General features: G+C 41.7%; 1 protein-coding gene across 1 annotated transcript in view; it reads left to right on the top strand.

Moving 5' to 3' along the window:
• Window positions 1-22129, top strand: part of LOC116853151 (receptor-type guanylate cyclase gcy-28-like) — a gene marked incomplete at its 5' end in the record, with an annotated part of 175096 nt that overhangs the window by 53550 nt on the left and 99417 nt on the right. The window contains one exon of the mRNA XM_032834054.1: window positions 12422-12642. Coding sequence (XP_032689945.1) covers window positions 12422-12642 — 221 coding nt within the window. The remainder of the gene's footprint in view (window positions 1-12421; window positions 12643-22129) is intronic.

Here is a 22129-nt window from a genome sequence, read left to right on the forward strand (position 1 = left end):
CAAGAAGCCGTCTCCATACGTTTGAAAGCCATGGGAAAGATCCAGAAGATGGGAAAATGGATTCACATGAACTGAATGAAAGACAGCAGGAAATCCGAAAAAACCACTTGCGAAATGCTACTCGCCAGATACAAAAGAAAGTCATTTCTCCATCGAATTGTGACTGGCGATGAAAAGTGGATATATTTTGAGAATCCTAAGCGTAAAAGATCATGGGTAACTCCAGGCGAACCATCGACATCGACTGCAAGGCCAAATCGCTATGGACGGAAGACAATGCTCTGCGTTTGGTGGGATCAGAAGGGTGTAATCTATTATGAGCTGCTAAAATTTGGCCAAACCGTTAATACTGAACGCTACCGACAACAAATGATCGATTTGAATCAAGCTTTGCGTGAAAAACGACCAGAATATAAAAAAAGGCAACACAAAGTGATTTTGCTTCATGATAATGCACCATCACACACAGCAAAACTAGTCAAGGAAACGATTGAGGCGTTTAGTTGGGAAATACTTTCGCATGCGGCTTACTCACCAGATTTGGCTCCGTCCGATTACTATTTATTTGCATCGATGGGACACGCACTTGCTAAGCAGCGCTTCACTTCTTACGAAAATGTACGAAAATGGCTCGATGACTGGTTTGCCTCAAAAGAGCAACAGTTTTTTTGACGTGGCATCCACAAATTGTCAGACAGGTGGAAAAAATGTATAGCTAGCGATGGGCAATACTTCGAATAAAATATTTTTTATTATTTTCATACAATAAACGTGTATTTCCTATACAAAAATTCCGGTTTCAAATTTACATATCTGGTACTTTTCCTTTTTCTTCACTTTTTCTTTTCCTGTACGTACAAAAAGATATATGACCTACTTTTTTTTTGTTGAGGCAGAGAAAATGCGTTACGCAAAACCTCGGGGAATAGGGGAGTTCTCCAGGGGTAGTGTGAAACTCTCCTCTTCCCGGATAACTAGAGAGGGGGCCTTCCCACTAAAACCTTTGCCGTGCCTCTTGCGGCCATCATGAGGGTGACCCGGGAACCGCTTGCGCATAACTTCCGGGACACCTTCGGCCGCCGGGCGGGTTGTTATGACCGACCCGCTCCCATTTCTGAACCGTGGAGGGATAATTTCCCTTCGGCCCTACTCCTTCCTAATTCCCCGCGGCGAGACGTGGGGCCCTCCCATCTCGCCGCACCAAAACTCTCCGGGGTATTGGGTGCCAGGTCCGTTCCCGTCCGGACTCGGCTCACCCCGCCGATACTGACTGAGGTTTGCGGGGTGAAGAGGGCACTATAACTCTCCACCCCTGACGGTTAGGGCGCGCCATGTTCGAGGAGGGGAGCGAGTGGCCTTCGCGCGAGCAGGTTGGCCGCTCCGTCCCCTCCAGAAGGCGCTTCCTCGTGACGGGGGGGGGGTCCTCGCCTAAATATGGCGCGTCCCTCCCCCCCAGGCGTCTCCTTGTGATGCGCCTCCGCCGGTCCGCCAGTTCAATGTGCCGACCGGACCCGGTTGTTGCTGGGGGCCCGGCACACGCGCAGGTGGAGGGGACGACCAGGGTGTCGTCTCAGCCCCGCCCGCTACGCTGCCCTTTGATATCGCGTGCGGGTGTGCGGGTGGAAGATGCGCTCTTCTCCTTCTTGGGCGCCTCTCCCCATCCCGGGGGGTTGTCTCGCCCCGCCACTTCCTCTTTCTCTCCTCCTTCCGCGACCGTGTCGCAGAAGGAAGTGATGGCAGACTAGCCCTATTCTCCCCCAAATATGGCCCTGATAAGGGCCGGGGAAGAGAGATCCGCCCCCACCACTCTGACTAGGACTCGGTGCTCTTCCACCCAGGAGGGACACTCCTCCAGAGTATGCTGCGCCGAATCCACCTTGGCACCACAGTGGTGGCAGCGGGAAGTGTGCTTTCTTTTAATCCTGTGCAGATACTAACCGAAACAACTATATCCGATAAGCGCCTGCGTTGTCTGGAATGATAACTCTCCGTGGGCCCTGTTTATCCATTCCTGTAGATAGGGTCGGATGGCCTCGGCGATTATACAACCTGACCGGCCCGTCGCTCCCTCCAGGTGGATTTCCCATCTGAAGAAGAAGCGTTGACGGGCCTACAGTCTCGCTAAACCGATGGCCCTGGCTCGATGTTATTGGTCTCCCCCACTTCGGAGCCCCTCAATATGTCGATAGTTTTCGGCGTGCATCTGTGCAAGGAGCTCCAACGGAGGGGAGATCAGCCAGGGCTGTAGCGACCATATGTGACACCGTCCGGTAGACCTGGGCGAGACGGACGGCGATCCATCGCTGAGCGCGGTGGCTCAGCGCAATTATGCACTGATTGCTCGCCATCTCGTCCGCCCAGACCGGAGCCTCGTAAAGGGCCACGGAGTGGACGACGCCAGCATACAGCCGCCTAGCCTTCCTTTTGATACATGACCTACTGAGCTATACACGCAAACCATCCCGACCGCTGTGACATATCGTTCCATGAAAGCTTCTATAATTTCGTCAATTTTTGTCCGACTTAAATAAAGTTATAGGAGAATATTTTTAAAACTTCAATCTTTCAGAAAATGAAGAGAAAAAAAAACGATTTTTTTGAAGCTGTTACCGTGGTGTTCCCCTTTAACTTAGCCGGATACACTTGTTTTAATATACAGGGTGTCCGAAAAGTCTGGACACAGCCGATTTTCTCGGAAACTATAGGAGTTAGAGGAAAATGTTAAATACAAAAGTTGTAGGGTTTCAACCAATCTATCAACTGGTCATCCTTGTTTGACCTTGACGAGTACCGTGGAGGTCACGTGGAGGTCAAGATGATTTTTTTAAATGCGACACCCAGTATTTGGTAAGGTCATGTGAAAGCTTGTCCCGAGCCCTTTCCAAAACCCTGGGCATAAGCCCTTCCAACCCCCTGGCGGTGACCTTGAGGCGAGTATTAGTGTTTGCATGGCAAAAATTCGGACACGGTCGATTATTTCGCAAACGGTGGGTATGATGGAAAAATGTTTCGGATAAAAGTTGTAAAACTCCATAAGACCTACCGAATGGGCTGCGCTGATTGATCTTGACGGGTACCGTGGAGGTCACGTGGAGGTGAAGATGATTTTTTTAAATGGGACACCCAGTATTCGGTAAGGTCATGTGAACGCTGGCCCCGAGTCCTTTCCAAAGCCCTCAGATCGTCCATTCCATCGTGACCTCCACGGTACTCGTCAAGGTCAAACAAGGGTGACCAGTTGATAGATTGGTTGAAACCCTACAACTTTTGTATTTAACATTTTCTTCTAACTCCTATAGTTTCCGAGAAAATCGGCCGTGTCCAGACTTTTCAGACACCCTGTATACGTTTTACAGTGGTATACAATAATATCCCCAAGGTAACATATCGGTTGATTCTGGTACAATATATCGCTTATCGTCATATGGACTCAGAACAATTTTCGTTTCGGACACCGTATATACTTCGTGCATCTTAGATCTTATGCATGATTGGTGACGAGTCGTTTCAATCTTTTCTTTCAAACACCACTCGTAATCGTCGAAAGTAACAGTTCGCGCTACAACATTACTCTTGACATCTTTCGCCTTTTTCGTATCCTTCTTACTCTCAACGCGTACATCTTCGCTCTAAGTCCGACAAATTCTGTCATAGTCGCTCCGTTGTTTTTATCTTTTTTAACAATGTGTTTTCAACTCGTCACCACGACTCGACAGTCGGGTCGTAGAACAGGCGCAGTGCGCCAAATAAACTACTCAACACACCTCAGGACTGGTGTCTTATCGTTATCACGCTCCGCTTATATACCCGCCGGTTCGCGACGCCACCGATTGTTCTCTCGAGTGGGGGAACGACATACGTGCTGAAATCGCGAGCCGGTGGGTATATAAGCAGAGCGTGATAACGATAAAACACCAGTCCTGAGGCATCCGCTGCTCTTACGAGCGCGTTCGCCTTTCCTGACTCCAAGTTGGTGAGCACATCGGCTATCCTAAGACCGCTACAACCAGAAAAGGTGCGCTCATCATCCCGGACGTAGCATCTCGCAACCGATCCGCTCTGAGGGGTTTGGGAACAAGAGGTAGCACGCTCATCGCCCCGGTCATGCGCTCCTGATCTCCCTGCCTCCTAGGGACATGACCACAAGGAAAGGTGCGCTCATCTGCCCTCAAGATCGCACCACCAGTCGAGACATTCCAGTAAACAGGAATACAGAGGTAGAGAGCTCACTGTCTCTGCCCTTAGCTCTGGGCTCTCCACCCGCTGGATCCTCTCGCGCGCCTCCTTACCCGATGCCGCCCCCATCCAGGGCAACCAGCCTATCTGATCGCCACCGCGCCAACCCGCCGTGAGATCGTCCACGCCGCGACCAGCTAAGCCGCCGCAACCGACCGCTGCGTACCGACACCGATCGTCCGCCGCGTATGGACCCGTCCACGCCGCCATCGTTTCCGAGCGTACGTGAGAAGCCTACGACAGGCACCCGAATAAACGCGCTAGGCTTAGCTATAAGCTCGCGTTTAGTTGTAAGTTCGCGTTTAGTCGTAAGTTCGCGTTTAGGTATAAGTTTGTGCTTACCTGTAAGAATAGAAGTAAGTCTGCGCCCGCAACCGACACACCACGTGTAACCAAACTCAATAAATTATTTTGTTTTATATTTCATTGAATACGACGTGCTCTTTTCACTCACTCACACACGCACACAAACACCGACAACCGCACCTCGAGTCGCAAAGTACTCGTGGACACCGGCGAGCTCTTCCACCGCCATTCGGTGTCACAAGCGTTCATCCGCCCGCTTCGAGGTCATCCGACCGCTCCGAAAATAAATCGTGTCACTTTCGTCAAGCCTAGCACTTTTTTATTTTCAAGCGGTATACCGTACGCGTTGTCGGCAGGATAATAGCTTGTGTTAAATCTAGCAATATCGCGTTTCATGTACTCGTACATATCGTCGTATTCGATACTGTAAATGAAACTGTCGGTGTCAGTGTACATTATCTTACATTTGTCGCGATACAGAGGATACATGTATTCGTGGTGAAATTCGTACAAGCAAACCTTTGATATGTCAAGGATACACATATCCATGTAGATTGGCTTGTTGAACTTCACTTCAAGTTTATTTAATTCAATGGTGATTAAGTTTTCCGAAAATACGTTTTTACTGTGAAAATTTGATTTCGCGATTATTGCCTCAGCACCGTACCGTCTGTACCAATGTGTTATTAGTTTGACATCGACGTGATTTCGAATGTTTTCCATCGTTTTGCCGAATATCACGTTGTTCATCAATTTGTACAAATTTTTTCTCGAAATCATTTGTCGCGCATGTTCTAAATTGTGTATTAAGTTTGATGTAATCGCGGAGCCATGAAGACTGAGCGAACTGGAGCACACGGTGTATCTTTACGATATGAAGACCGTGACACGTGCACTGTAGGTTGTGATGATGAATAATATAATGCTGCTTATCGTATAGCGTTGCAAGACTTTTTTCTCTCGTTTGTCGAGCGATATATCAGGCGTTGGACAAAACAGTAGGTCAGCGTGAGCATCATGCAAATGTTATGGATATTCCAGATCGACGTCGAGAATATAACCTACAGGTGAATCGATAGCGATTGAAAATATATAAAAATTTGATATTGGGAGTGTACATTAATTTGAAAGGATTTTCAAGAGATGGCGTAACTAGTACTATATCGTATCGGATCATATTGTTGCTACCTTCATGTCAACGCACTATCGTGTAGCTTTAGTTTTCAGTATGTGTCATTTTGCCGAAGTGTAAACAACATTGTTTCTTTGAGCATTTAATATGTCAAATTTTGTGCCAACAAAACGCAATTTGCGGGAAGCTTTGCTTTTTTGTTTCCATTTGAAGAAAAGTGCTGCGAAGAAAGTCAACGAATGCTGTCGGAAGCTTATGGTGATTATACTCCATCGATTTCAACATGTGAGTACTGATTTAACGCTATAAAAAAAGGTGATTTTGACACGGAAGACAAGGAACGTCCAGACCAGCCGAAAAAGTTTGAAGATGAGGAAGTGGAAGCTTTACTCAATCAAGACCCGAGTCAAACGCAAGAAGAACTTGCAGAATCATTAAATGTTGATCGATCAACGGTTTCCAGATGTTTGAAGGCCATTGGAATGATTCAAAAGCAAAGAAATTGGGTGTCGTACGAGTTGAAGCCGAGGGACGTCTAAAGGCGCAAAATAACCTGTGAATTGTTGCTTCAAAGACACAGAAAAAAAAGTTTATTGCATCGTATCGTGACGGATGACGAAAACTGGATACGCTACGATAATCTAAAGCGCAAAAAATCATGGTGCAGGCCAGGCGAACCATCAACATCGACGGCAAAGCCGAATATTTATGGCGCCAAGTTTATGCTCTGTATTTGGTGAGATCAGCTGGATGTAGTGTATTATAAGCTGCTCCAACTCAACGAAATCATCACTGGGGAACGCTACCAACAACAATTGATGCAACTGAGCCGAGCATTGAAGCAAAAACGGCCAGATTACTTGAAAAGACACGACAAAATGACTTTCCAGCAAGACAACGCTCGGCCACATGTTGCGAAACCGATCAAGAAAACGTTAGAAGCACTTAATTGGGATGTCCTACCACACTCGCCGTATTCTCCAGATATTGCTCATTCCGATTACCACCTATTTGGTCGATGACTCATAACCTGTCTGAGCAGCGCTTCCATTCTTATGAGGATACCAAAAAATGGGTCGATTCGTAAATAGCCTCAAAAGATGTGTGGTTCTTTCAACGTGGAATCCACCTATTACCAGAAAGATGGGAAAAAGTAGTGGTTAGCGATGGATAATATTTTGAATGATCAATTTGTAACAATTTTTTCACAATAAAGCCGTATTTTTACCAAAAAATCCCTTAAAATTAATGCACATTCCCAATATATCCTCAATCCATCGAAAATCGACGTAGAACAGCGGTTGACACATTGCCCAACCGTACAGATTGTTCACATCAAAGTACATCAAGTACGATGATAGCTTCGATGGGAATCGTAAGATTGCATGTACTTGTTATTGATGCGCACGTATTTTCTTGAGCATTGACTCAAGCCGCCGCGTATACCGCGCTCGATAAACATGACCATATCGATATCGGTGAATAATTAGAAATTTACACTTATATGCTTCAACATTTCATCCCACGTGAATCCCGGTCAAATATAATAATACGCGGAATCGAGTCCATAACTTGTGATGCATAACTTGTGATGTCACGGAAACTTTCAAAAATGTCTGCCAATAACAAGACATCAGTCTTCAGTACAAGTACAAGTCGTTGTATTCGCCCAAGGTTCGATTGGAGAACCGCTTCCAAATCTCCGCGGCGTGCGCGTAATCGCTCTCGGATATCATATCGCCCATCAAGAAACTATAAAATGATTCTCGCGGAGGTAAACATACATCCTGCAGCTTGTCCACGCAATCCACGCATTCGTATGGAAAGACAATAAATTCCGCGCGTCAATAAATCAAATTCTTCGACGGATAATTTTAGAAATTCTGACCGTACAATTTTTAACTTATCTTTACTGAGGAATGATGCCAATTTGTTAAGACTGCTGTTGAGAAATTTGTACGAATCGGTGGAACGCAATTTCACAACATTTTTTTAGTTATCTGCAAGTGGGGGAGTGGTTACCCCTCAGAACCTCCCAGAGGCGACAACCGCCCGGCTTACCGTTATCCTGCATCCATCTCAAATCTCAATCTGAGATGAGTTCTAATCGATTTGCCCCCCCGTTTCAGAATACCTCTCGGCTGAGGTGGTCCTCTACCTCCCCTTCCCTCCAGAGTCAGGGGGTCTAGGGGAGAGTGGCGTAGAGGGGGGTGGTGCGCCCTTCTTCTGCCCTCTTCTCTTTCTTTCGGTTTCTGCAGCTTCCTTCTGCGAGATTACATCCTCGCAGAAGGGGACCATCGCCTCGCAGGCCTCAGGCCTCTCGATCATCTTGGATATGTTGACCGAGAGTCTGAGGTCCTGCCCCACCACTGCGACGAAGTGACCGCGTTCCCGAGCCCACGCTGGACACACCTCCAGTGTGTGCTCCGCGGTGTCCTCGTCGGCCACGCAGTGGTGGCACTGTGCCGTGCGCTCTTTGCCGATACGACACAGGTACCGACCGAAACAACCATGTCCGGTCAGCACCTGCGTCAGTCGGTACGTTAACCACTCGTGGGCTCTGCCTAGCCATTCCTCCAGGCAGGGCTGGATGACTCCCGTGGTCCGGACTCCCGGTGCATTCGGGGCCCTCATTAGCGCCCGCCACCGCTGAAGCGCCCTGCGCCGAGCCGCCTCCCGTATCCTTTTTAGGGCCCTGGCCGTGACCCCTCTTTCTCCTCGGCGGAGATCCCTGGCCTCCCTGTACATTTCGGCATACAGTTTGGCCAGGATCTCCGCTAGTATCACGCCGGCCAGAGCCGTGACGGCTGCATGAGACACCGTCCGATACGCCCTAGTGAGGCGGGCCGCCATTCAGCGTAGGACCTGTACCCACCGTGAAAATAATCCTCGGCGACAATTGCGGTAATCAATTAACATTACCTACAGAAACTTGCAGAAAGCTGATGGGAAAACGTCTCGACATCCAACGACAAAGCTGGTTTGCAAATTGACAAACCATCGTTCTCTTCGCTGTCGATTCAAGATTTGGTAATGGAATTTTTGTAAGATGGTGTTGTGTGTGTGTGATTCCAAATTTATAAAACATACATTATTTAATAAATATTTATATCTAAAACCTGCTACCATAAAATACATTATTTACTCATGAACATTGCATCGATCATATGTATGTATGGTTGTCTGAAAATAGGCATCTTGTTAGTATAAAATTTCAAAGTTTTGTAAATATTCTCCGAGAGAAAGACATTACCGAAATATATCATGCGGCAAAAGCAATATGTGAAAGCAGCGAGTATGACTGTGAGTCGCTCGTTGATTGCAAGTTGCTGGCATGCGCCTTGAAAGATATTATGTATGAGGTTATGAATAAGTGAAAAAACATTTTTAAAAATATATTAATATCTCTTCTCTCTTTTATTTTTCCCAACCAAATCTTTGAAAAAGTATCTACGTAGATATATCGTAGGTATGCGATAGCTCGAAAGCATACGATAGTGCATATTTAAAGGTAAATTTTTATTGGGGCTGCATAGTTTTGAAGGGTAAACTCAGCTACTATCTTAAAAGATTTGATCTCCTCAAAAGATCTCGAACTTTTTGGAATATTCGAGAATATTTTAGAAGATGGCGCGCGGACGGATGGCCGGAGAGGGGGAAAGGCTGTGAATATTCTAGAAGGAGGGTGGGTGCGCTGCCCGTTCGCGAATCGCTGCGAACAGGGAGGGGGAAGGGCCACGAACGCGTCGAAAAGCGGAGAGGGGAGGATCGCAAGGTCGATAAAATTATCAATTATGTCGATATAAATGATGTTAATAAAAAATATGTAGAAAGATATGTCGGTAAAAACAGATCGCAGGGTCAATAAAAATTACCAATTATGTCGGTAAAGAAAATTAAATATGCCGACAAAAATATATGTCGGTAAAAAATTACCGACCGTTGGTAAGCCCCCTTGCCCCGCGTGACGTCGTCCCTTGCGCCCGCGGTTCCCATCGTCCCGCACTTCCCCTCAGAGGACCAGAATTAGAACCCCTGTACTATATCTACTCAAAAAGTACTTAACCCCTTCACTGTATAGTACGTCTATACATCTACACGTACTCTGACAAATGTTCAATAACAGTTAAGTAAATTAGCGGATCTGCACCAAACTTGACACTAGGATTTTAAGAATCGCTGAATATAAATTTGAGGTTAAGATTTAATATTTTTTGATGATAGATCTATTTTGAAGATCATTTTGAAATTAATAATAGGTATTTAATTGCAGATAACAAATACTTAACAATTTTATATCGTTCAATTTAAAATAGGAAAATAATCGAGGAAATAATATTTTTACCCTTGCAATTTCTGGTGAATATATTTGAGTCTTTTTTTTTTTATTTAGGTAGAGAAAATGTTTTACGCACACCCCCAGGAAAGACGGGACTTTCTCAGGGGTAGTGTGGGACTCTCCCCCCACCGGAACTAACCGTCCGGGAGAGGGAGCCTACCCACTAAAACCTCTGCCGGGCCCCTTACGGCCATTGCGAGGACGTCCCAGGAACCGCTTGCGCATTACTTCCGGGACGCCCTCAGTCGCAGGGCGAGGAAAAACCTAAACCCCGCTCCCAATCCCGGGCCGGAGGGAGATGTTCCCCATCCTCAATGACCGGACGTGGGCCTCCCGTTCGGTCACACCTCACCTGTTAGGAGCTCTATTGGCCGGGTCGCTATGCCCTCCCGCCCCCTTCGGTCAGGACCCGCCAAACTTAGGGAGGGGGGTAAGCGGCCTGAGAGTCCGCCCTTGCGAACCAGCCGCTCTGTCCCTCTCCCGGAGGCGCCTGGTCTGACTCCTTGTCACGGGGAGGAGTCGTGCCTTGCGACGCGCTTTCCCCGCCCGACCAGACGCCTCCTATCTCCCCCAGGCCAGTTCCTCCGGCGAACGCCGCCAGGAGGACCCGGCGGCATGGGGGGGGGGGCGCACCCGCAGGTATCCCGGGGGAGGGAACGCCAGCAGTGACGTATCCTCCCCGCCCACGGGTGCGCCGCCCTTCTATCCCGCGCTGATGCGCGGGTAGGTGAGGCGCCGTCCTTCTCCTGCGGCGCCTCACCCCGTCCCAAGGAGCGGCTTTGCCCCTCCTAATTCTTACCGCCTCCTCCTTCTTCGATACAACTGCATCGCAGAAGGAGGTGACGGAGGTCCAGCCCTCATCTCCTCCGAGCATGGCCCTGACAAGGGCCGGGGGAGAGAGGTCCGCTCCCATTACTTCAATCAGGACTCGGCGCTCTGCCACCCACGAGGAGCATTCCTCGAAGGTGTGCTGCGCCAAGTCCACCTCGTCACCACAGTGGTGGCAGCGGGAGGTGATCTCCTTGCCTATCCTATGCAGGTACTCACCGAAGCATCCATGTCCGGTGAGCACCTGCGTTGTTCGGAAGGACAACTCCCCGCGGGCCCTGTCCACTCCTGTAGACAAGGCCGGATGGCTTCGGCGACCCTCATTCCCGACCGGCCCGTCACCCCCTCCAGATGGATGCTTTTAGGAGGAGGTGTTGACGGGCTTGGTCTTTCGCTAGACCGATGGCCCTGGCCAGATGTTCCAAGTCTCCCCCAACACAGAGCCCCTTGACACGCCGATAGTTCTCGGCGTGCATCTGTGCAAGGAGCTCCAGCGGGGGGAGACCGGCCAGGGCTGTGGCAGCCATATGCGACGTCGTCCGGTAGGCCCGGGCGAGGCGAATAGCGACCTACCGCTGAACGCGGTATGCCAGCGCGATTAAGCGCTGGTTGATCGCCATCGCGCTCGCCTAGACCGGGGCCCCGTAAAGGGCCATGCTGTTGACGACGCCGGCATACAGCCGCCGTGCCCTTCTCTTGATATTTGAGAGTCTAAAAACTTTGCAATATACATAATATTAGAGAATTCCACCAATTATTTGGAGTTTTTGACATTTTGATCCACCATATTGGATCCGCCATTTTTAGTTTTTTTTATTTTCACTCCAAATTTGTTTTCAATTCCCTACCGGGATTTACAAAAATTCGCCAATTTATGGAATTCTTTATAACCTTATTCGTCATATTGGTTCCGCCATTTTGAATTTCGACTTTACATTCGTGTTCAGCAATGTCAAAAATAGTTATATACAAAATTTTATGAAAATACGTCTGGTAGAACACCCTACACATTTTTGCACCACTTAGTAATTTTGCTCTCTACAGTGAAGAGGTTAATAAAAAAATATGTTATTATAGTGTTTTGGAAAACTTTCGAGATAAGCTATAAAAATGTGCAATAAAAAATAGGAGGTTTCATTTAAAAAATTCAAGGTAATTTTGAAATAACCTTGACAATGGTCGCCAAAGTTAAAGTCAAAATCATCTTCGGATGTTTTCCTTCAAATCTTATAACTTTTATCTGAAGTATTTTTTATAAAAATGCTTTTCTGAAGAGATATTCCAGTGCGTCATTTGAAATGGGATACCCTGTGTAACCCGAGCAACACAAAGTATTAGATCAATGTTGAATTTAAAGGAGTCAATCCGTTAGCTAAATAATATGTATTGCTAGGAAAACTATTCATAAAGAACGCTTTTATAAATCAACTAATAAAGTTACCGTCAAATTTTACATTTGTCTATATGGGTCTAATTTTATCACTTGTTTATTTATGGAAAAATAATAATTAACACTAATTATTTAATTTGAAAACAGTATTGATCCAAAAGACGATTAATCTTTCATTTCCGCTGCGTAGGTAAATTTCTTCGTTGGTGCATTTTACGACGGCGTTTACTTATTAGGAATCGCATTGAACGAGACCTTAGCCGAAGGTGGCGATATCAGGGACGGCATATCTATAACAAGGAGAATGTGGGATCGAGATTTCAATGGCATTACAGGCCACGTCAGGATAGACGACAATGGGGATCGTGACGCGGATTATAGCATTCTGGATTTAGATCCCATTACCGGAAGGTCATTGAAAATTTAAGCAACTCACTTACTCGCGACTTTGTTTCGATAATCGAAAAGCTTTGCGCACATTATGTATTCATCATTACAGGACATAACATTACAATTTCGTCTGACAAGGAAACCCACACAAATGTCCGCCTCCGATTTTCATGAACTTATAATATGTTGTACTTTAGATCAAAATAAAATAATTATTTAGTTTAGTGGACCCACCCCCAATGATCTTGACCCCCAATGACCTTGATATATATAATAGAGGTCACCCTCATCAGTGACCTCCTGAAGGTTTTAGTCGGCGGTCATTGTTTGTTAAAAAGTTATTAACAAAAGAAGTTGCATAAAATGATTGTAATTTTTGGATATTATATATACAAAGTGAATAATGTGAGTGAGTGTGCGTACGTACGTATGCAACTGAACGTAACATATTATTGCGAGTGACATAACATAACAGTTTAAGTTAGTTTAAGTTTAGGTTAAATTTGGTTATGTCACTCGCGACAATGTGTTACGTTCAGTTGTATACGCACGCACGCACACTTACACACACTGCTCACTTTGTATATATAGTGTCCAAAAGTTACACTTATTTTAAGCAACATCTTTTGTTAATAACTTTTTAACAAACAATGACCGCCGGCTAAAATCTTCAGAAGGTCACTCAGGAGGATGACCTCTATTATATATGTCAAGGTCAAGGTCATTGGGGATGGGTCCGCTAAACTGAATAATTACCAAATCGGTTTTTTTTTATTCGAAAAGAATATAAGGAAAACTATAATAGATTGAAAAAATATTTTGAATAAAAGTTGAATAGTTTGAAGAATACAGAAATTATTTGAAAAAAAAAAAATTTTTTTTGTTAATATTTCCTCCATCACTTCTTATTCTTTAAAATTTTAAATTTGTTAATAACGAAATTAAAGCTTATTTCAATATGAATTCAACCATGTATGATAGAATTATTTTCCGCTATTTAAAAAAAAAATTACAAACTCTTATATACACGTGCCATTCGTATCCGTTTGTGAGCTCGATTCTTTACGCAGCACGCATTCTACTTGCATTTTTACTTAGAGGAAATGACGAAGCAGTACTATAATATGCTGTCGCTTCGCAAGCGTTAGTTTAGTGCATTATATCGTTTAATCTTATATCAATTGTTACGACTTTGTAAGTATATTAATATTTTGAAAATGTATATGAATGTTTATATTTTTCTTACAATTTTATATTTAACTTTTAAAAAGTTATTACATGAAATCTTATTTATAGTATTTTTTCTGAAGTATCTGAATATATATACTATCCGGATATTTTAATAATACAAATAGCACTATTTGCACTATTCGTGGCGCGAAGTATATCTGAATATCCCGATAATATCCGTGTGACGGATTATATTGATAATTATATATTATACCTGAATGTCCGGATATCGGAATAAGGATATGATCCGGATTTAAGTCACAGCCCTAATAATTACTAATTTATTTTTAAACAGATATGTATGTGTTTACAATTTACTATATAATTTTTAACGTAAAATGCTATTCAATCCAAGAAACGTAGTAATGCTGCTTCTTTTTTAAAGGAGGATGTTAAAAACGTCCGATTTTTGGCCCTCTTACGGAACCTTAGTTAACTATAAAAATTGTTGTTTGTGAAATAGTAAAAAATAGTAAAAAATTGTTGTTTGTGAAATAGTAAATGAAATAGTAAAAATAATTTTATATCCAAGAAATGCGGGGAAAGTAGATTTTTTTTATGTTATATAATGTCTCCTATTATAAGTCGAATTTTTGTATATCACGCTAGAACTTACGAATCAGATGTATTGCAAAAGGATTTAGTTAAGAGTCACTAATCACAAATCTGTTACTAACAATGGCAAATTATGGACTCAAATAGTGGATTCAAAATGACATTCTTGACATGCAGTTTTATACGTAGGATTATAGTAACTGAATTTTTTATTGGGTGTACAACTTAGTTCGGTCCGTTTTCAAAAGATGGCTCTAGGTGCTATAAATAGTTGACGGCGACAGCTGATTTTTGCTGTATCGTGAAGTGTCAACATCTGTCAACCAAATATTGTTTACAAGCCTTTGAGTTTTGCACAACAAGTTTAATTTTTACTGCGTTGAAAATGTCGAGTTTCGTTCCAAATAAACACCATTTGCGAGAAGTTTTGATTTTCTGTTTCAATTGGAAGAAAAGTGCAGCTGAAGCGCATCGAATGTTTGTGGAAGTTTATAGTGAATCTGCACCGTCGGATAAATCTTGCAGAGAATGGTTTCAACGATTTCAAAGTGGTGATTTTAGTGTTGAAGACAAAGAGCGTTCGGTTCAACCGAAAAAGTTTGAAGATGAAGAATTAGAAACATTACTCGATCAAGATTCGTGTCAAACGCAAAAAGAGCTCGCAAGAACATTGGAAGTTACTCAACAAGCTATTTCGAAACGACTCAAAGCCGCGGGATACATCCAAAAGCAAGGAAATTGGGTCCCATACGAATTGAAACCGAGAGATATCGAACGACGATTTTGCATGTCCGAAATGTTGCTTGAACGGTACAAAAAGAAGTCTTTTCTGCATCGAATCATTACCGGGGACGAAAAATGGATTCACTACGACAACCCGAAACGCAAAAAATCGTATGTAAAGCCCGGCCAACCGGGAACATCAACGCCGAAGCCGAATATCCATGATGCCAAGGTAATGCTCTGTATTTGGTGGAATCAGAAAGGTGTGATCCACTATGAGCTGCTAAAAGCTGGTCAAACCATTACGGGAGACTTCTACAGGCGACAATTGATCCGTTTAAAGCGAGCTATAGCCGAAAAACGTCCAGAATATGCGACCAGACACGAGTCCATAATCTTTCACCATGACAACGCTCGGCCTCATGTTGCTGTTCCGGTTAAAAACTATTTGGAAAATAGCGGATGGGAAGTTCTGGCTCACCCGCCTTATAGCCCAGACCTTGCCCCTTCCGACTACCATTTGTTTCGATCGATGCAGAACGCTTTGACTGGAATACACTTCACTTCAGAACAGGGTATCAAAAATTGGCTCGATTCATTTTTGGCTTCAAAAGATGAACGCTTCTTCCGCGACGGAATCCATAAATTGCCAGAAAGATGAGAAAAAGTAGTGACTAGCGATGGACAATACTTTCAATAATGTATTAATTCATTTTATCATTCAAATAAATGCGTTTTTCAAGCAAAAAAAGGGACCGAATTACAGTATGTTTGATAAGAGCGTGTACGGCAAAACTCAAAAACTTAGGATAATACATAAATTGAAAAAATTTGTACACATTATGCATGATATAGACTGCGATGCTTTATTATTAATAAGTTGTCCAGTCGCCTCCATTATCAATAATTGACTGGCATCTCCGAGGCATACTTTCTACTAATTTTACAGCATAATCTTCAGACAAAGATCTCCATATAAATCGAATCTGTCGAATTAACTGCTTGACGGTCCATATTTTCTTTCCTCGGAGCTTAAACTTTATAAGCGCCCAAACATTTTCAATTGGATTTGCATCTGGCGACTGTGAAGGCCAATCCAGTACGTCAACGTCATTTTCTTGTTTCCACGCAGTACAAAGTCTACTCCGATGTTTCGGATCATTGTCCTCTTGCAGTAGCCAATTTTCATTTTTCCTCGTAAACCACCTTTGGGCAGATGGTAATAAAGCTCTCTCATATATTTGGACCATTTTAGCAGCATCCAAATTTTGTGTAAAGATGTGTAAAGTGCCAAATCCCTGTTTTGAGAAACAGCCCCAGACGTGCACCTTTACCGGATGTTTAACGGTCCGCTCGATGAGTCCATTGGCCTGGGTAGACCAGACACGTCTGATAGAAGACTTTGCCCAAAACGAAGCTTCATCTGAAAAAATTACGTTGCCCCAATAGCGGTCCAAATTTTCTTTTGCCCAAGCAAGTCTTTTTTCGACGTGTTTTTCAGACAGCAACGGTTTCGTTATCGTGCTTCGAAATTTCACTTTATGAGCCAGTAAACGTCTTCTTATAGTATGACATGATATATTTAGACCCTTTTTAAGTAAAACCGCTTGCCCGCCACGCAATGATAAACAAGGATTCTTCTCAAACACCCGTAAAATCATTTTGTCCTCCTTTTTCGTCGTTTTCTGCACAGAGCCACGATCCGGCAAGTCATCAACGTTTTTGACCTCGGAATAACGTTTCACCCACTTACTCACAAACGCCTTAGACTTCTTCATATACTTAGCAGCCGCTCCACGCGACATTTTTGGTCCTTTCGGATGCGAACATAGAAACACAGCTTCGTGACGTGATGCGTACGCGGCACTCATGTTGAAATACGCCCTTTTGTGACGAAAGTCAAACGATAATTAAGGCTTTCTAGACAAAGCATCTTGGGAGAAGAGCCCCGCTATTGGCTCGCGTTCATATCCCCCCTCTAACGGTTTCGAGGAAAAAGTTTTGCCGTACACGCTCTTATCAAACATACTGTAAGTTGTAAACAATAATTTGTACACCCAATATCAAAATGAATTTAACCATGCTTTTTAAGACATGCTGATTACAAATCCACTAATTAAATGAAAAAATCAATGGTGGTGAATTCAAAATGATCAATCCAAAATATTTGTGTTCGATTAAAGTCACATATTTGAAATATTTCATATAAAAAAATGAATGCGCTTTCTTTCGAGATCTTCTATTACGCACTGCTAAAATAGGGTTAAGAAAAAAATCAAATTAAAAAAAGATTCCGAAAAAATAGTGGATACTAGATAGCTGGTGTAAAATTATTTGCTTCAGTCGATGAAAATAGTCTACTTAACACTCTCAATCAAATCCAGAAACAACGGAGAGGATGTGGTGGTTACTATCTCTATTATTTTCTTTCATTTTTTAAATGTTTTTTAAATTTTTATTTTAATTTTTAATAATAGATATGCTTATATTAATTTTGATAAAAAATTCGATTACTGTAACTCTACGTATAAAATTACATGTCAAGGATGCCATTTTGAATCCCCTATTTCCATAATTGTTATTAACAGATTCGTAATTAGTGACCCTTAAAATCTTTAAGTACCAATTATTATGAAAAACTTTTGCAATACATCTGATTCATGATAAGTTCTAGCGTGATATACAAAAATTCCTTATAAAAGGAGACATTATATAACATAAAAAAATTCTACTTTCCCCGCATTTCTGGAATATAAAACTATTGGGAGTACAAATTAGTTCGGTCCGTTTTCAAAAGTTGGCTCTGGCTGTTATGAATATTTTATAGTGACAGTTGATTTCGGTGGTTTCAGAGAGGTTAGACATCTGTCAATAATATTCAGTTTATATCGCTTTGAATTTCATACAAAACCTCTGTTTTTTACTGTGTTGAATATGTCAAATTTTGTGTTAACTAAACAGCATTTGCGGGAGGTTTTAATTTTCTGCTTTAATTGGAAGAGAAGTGCAGCTGAAGCGCATCAAATGCTTGTAGAAGTTTATGGTGACAATGCTCCAACTGATAAATCATGTAGGGAATAGTTTCGACGTTTCAAGAATGGTGTTTTCAGCGTTGAAGACAAGCCTCGCTCTGGACAGCCAAAAAAATTCGAAGACAAAGAATTGGAGACAAAGAATTGGAGACTCGATGAAGATCTGAGTCAAACGCAAGAGGAGCTTACAGAATCATTGGGAGTTACGCAACAAGCAGTTTCCGTACGATTGAAATCCATGGGAATGATTCACAAGCAAGGCAATTGGGTGCCTTATGAACTGAAACTGAGAGACGTTGAAAAGCGATTTTTCACTTGCGAGCAGCTAATTCAAAGGCAACAAAGAAAGAGTTTTTTTTTACATCGGGTTGTGACTGGAGATGAGAAATGGATATTCTACGATAACCCCAAGAAGAAAAAATACTACGCTATGCCCGGTCAATCGTTGCCATCGACCTCAACATCAACACCAAAGCCGAATATTCATGATTCGAAGGTCATGCTGTGTATCTGGTGGGATCAAAAGGGTGTTCTATACTATGAGCTATTACAACCTGGCGATTCCATTACAGGCCATCAGTATAGACTACAATTGATACGTTTGAGCCATGCATTACGAGAAAAACGGCCGGAATACGAGCAAAGACGTGACAAAGTTATTCTTCTGCATGATAACGATCGTCCTCATGTCGCAAAAGTCGTAAAAAATTATTTGGAAACGCTCAAGTGGGATATTTTACCGCACCCGCTGTATTCGCCGGACATTGCTCCTTCTGATTACTGGTTTTTTCGACGGATGCAGCACGATTTGGCAGGTCACCGGTTTACTTCTTTCGCAGAAATCGAAAATTGGCTTCTAACTTGGATCGCCTCAAAAGACGAGACATTTTTTCGAGATGAAATTTGAAAATTGCCTGAGAGGTGGGAAAAAGTAGTAGCCAGCGATGGGCAATACTTTGATTAATCTGTTCATTCATTTTGTTCTGAAATAAATGCATTTTTGACCACAAAAGAACGGACCGAACAAATTTGTACTCCCAATATTTTTACTATTTTATGTGGGCCCCAAACAATAACTTTTTATAGGTAACCTTTTCAGTCACGCAATTCAGGGAATGTAGCAATCATCATATAAAGGGTTTTTTTAGGTTTTTGGCTGAATCTAAATCCAGGATCAGACTACAAAAAAAAATCAAATTCAAGATGGCGGATCAAAGATGGCGGATCAGAAAATTGATAGTGTTGCAAAATTTGAATCAAAGATGGTTTGATAGGTTTTTAGGGCCGCTGAATACAAATCTGGGGTCAGGCCAAAAAAAAATTAAATTTAAGGTGACAGATCCAAGATGATAGATTAGACAATTAATATTTTTGTGAAATCTGATAAATTAGAGATGGTTTGATAGGTTTTTAGGGTCGCTGAGTTCAAATCTGAGATCCGATAAACAAAAATCAAGTTCGAGATAGTGAATTATCGCAAAATTTTTGAGTTTCAACAGTATTATCTAGTCTTAATGAATCCGCTTTTTTGAATTGTTGAAATTTGTCGGCAGGTTCGCAATCAGAAAAAAATAAATAGCCCCAACGGATTTGGTATAAAAGAAACCATATAATTACGGTAATAATCACTTTTCATACTTTCAGATTGCCATAGTGAATCCGCTATTTTTTTCCGACCGGTTCGCATTCAGGAAAACATGAATAATAACAGTGACAAAAACGGAAGATCTAATAAAAAACAGGATTATTACAAAAATGATCATTTTTTATACTTTTGGTCCGCCGTATCGAATTTACCATTTTGAATTTCAAACATTTTAAATTGTTGGCAGAATCATATTAGGGAAAATATGGAGATCAATTTTGAAAACAAAGGATTGAATGCAAAAATAATTGGGTGATCACCAAAATAATCACTTTTTTGTAGTACCGGTCGACCATATTGAATCCGCCATTTTGAATGCAGGTAATCTAATGGCCAATTCGAATTCATTGACCTCAAAAACATCAGCGAAAATGATTTATAGTATTAAAAATAAATGATTCGAAGCAATAGTAATTGGCTGATTGAAAAATAATCTTTTCTGTAGTACTGGTCGCCATATTGGATCCGCCATTTTGAATTTTGTAAATTTATCGGTGGCTCTGAATTCACCGACCTTAAGAACATTAAAAACAATAATTTGCAGTAAATGTTTATCATAGAAATTAGCCACAAATTAATTAAATTTGAAAAAATATGCATTTTTTTGTATGAATTTGTTTATAAGAAATAAAAATTATTTGACATTCATAAAACATGTATTGCGTTTTAAAGTTTGAACCTTTTTCTATCTGAAAATGTAAAAAAACTTTACGAGTTTGCTTTGAAAACAAAAGATATGATAAAAGAAACACTAAAAAGGTGTCTTTTATAAAGGATAGTGTGACTGAAAGCGTTAACTAAGGTTTCGTAGAGAAGCCAAAAAGTAAACTTTTTAACATCCTCCTTTTCCACAAACTCTTATTACAAATACAGAAAGAGAAGTAAAAGATAAAATAGAAAATATGCTTCAAAAAATACATAACAACGAATATGAAATAGAAGAAGAAAATAGTCTTGATTTTGAAAATTCTTTCGATATATGGGAAGCAAAATTAGTGACACTGGAAGAAGGGAATAAAGAAGAAGAAACAACGTATTATGTAAAAAAAATATGTGTATATGACATCCTAATTGAATATAAAAGAAGAGCTGTTGGGTTTTGGAAACCTGATGATTCAATGAAGTCAAAATCACTTGAGAACGTAAAACATACATTTCGAAAAGTTACATCACTCCGACAATTACGGAGATGGCGGGAACAAATGAACAGAGGTGGAATAAAATTGGACAAGCTGAAAGAAATTTCATCATATATATTAACACGTTGACTGCCAACTACGAGATAAATCGTAGTTGGCCTTCTTGGCGCCGATTATGATTTATCACGTAGTTCTTTGACTTGACATTTTCATACAGCTACGATTAAATTCGTGGTATATAATTGTAACTAAGAATAGATAGCTTCTGGGAAGAGAACAAAAAATCGAGGCTGGCTTATATGAATAGAAAATTTACTCATATATGAACAAAAAATATAATCATAAAAAATATATTTAAAGTAAAACAAGCAAACATTTTGTATGCTTTTTGGTGATCACTATGTACTATAATTAGAGTTTTGAATAATATAATATGATTAAATCAAATTGGTTTCTAACAAGTAAACCTACGGAAGTGTCACTCTCCGATTTTTCTGAAATTTGGATATGTTATAATACATGAAAAAGTAAGGGACACGTATTTTTTTTTAGCGGCGGAAAAACATATTTAGGGTATGAAACGAGCCTCCAAAAATAGGGGGTAAAATGGAAAAATTGCGATATCTTTGAGATCAGTGAAGCGATCTTAATGATTTTTGGTATGAAAGTATCTTTTGATAGAAGACGAAAATCGGCCTAGGTATGTTGAAGGGGGAGTGAAAATTATGGGGCCAACTACCCCTAAAGTGACCAATTTTTTGCTACAAAAAATCAGTTTTGATCTAATCGAAGTGAAATCTATTAAAACTTCAAAAGGAAAGCTAATTAAGGAACATGTATTTTTTGTTTTTTTTTATATAAATATTTGGAGGGTAAATAACCCCTATATTACCGCGCTCGTTTGATATTGCGCATGAAACACCTTGTGAAACTATATTTCTGAACTGTTCGATCTTTTTAATATATTGGTTTTTGAAGTCGCTGAATCCGAATCTGAAATCAGATTTTCAAAATTCAATATGGCGGATCCAATATGGCGGACGAAAACTGTAAAAATTACTTGAATAGGCAGTAACTCGACATGCGACTTTCAAAATACAATAAAATCAACTTATGACATTTATTGTTAGTTATGTGAAGTGAATGAAACATGTTAAAAATATTAATTGTTTATAACCGCCGGC

Source organism: Odontomachus brunneus, unplaced genomic scaffold, assembly GCF_010583005.1.
Source record: "Odontomachus brunneus isolate Ranch 3 - 2012 unplaced genomic scaffold, Obru_v1 Obru_scaffold_282, whole genome shotgun sequence".
NCBI lineage: Eukaryota > Metazoa > Arthropoda > Insecta > Hymenoptera > Formicidae > Odontomachus > Odontomachus brunneus.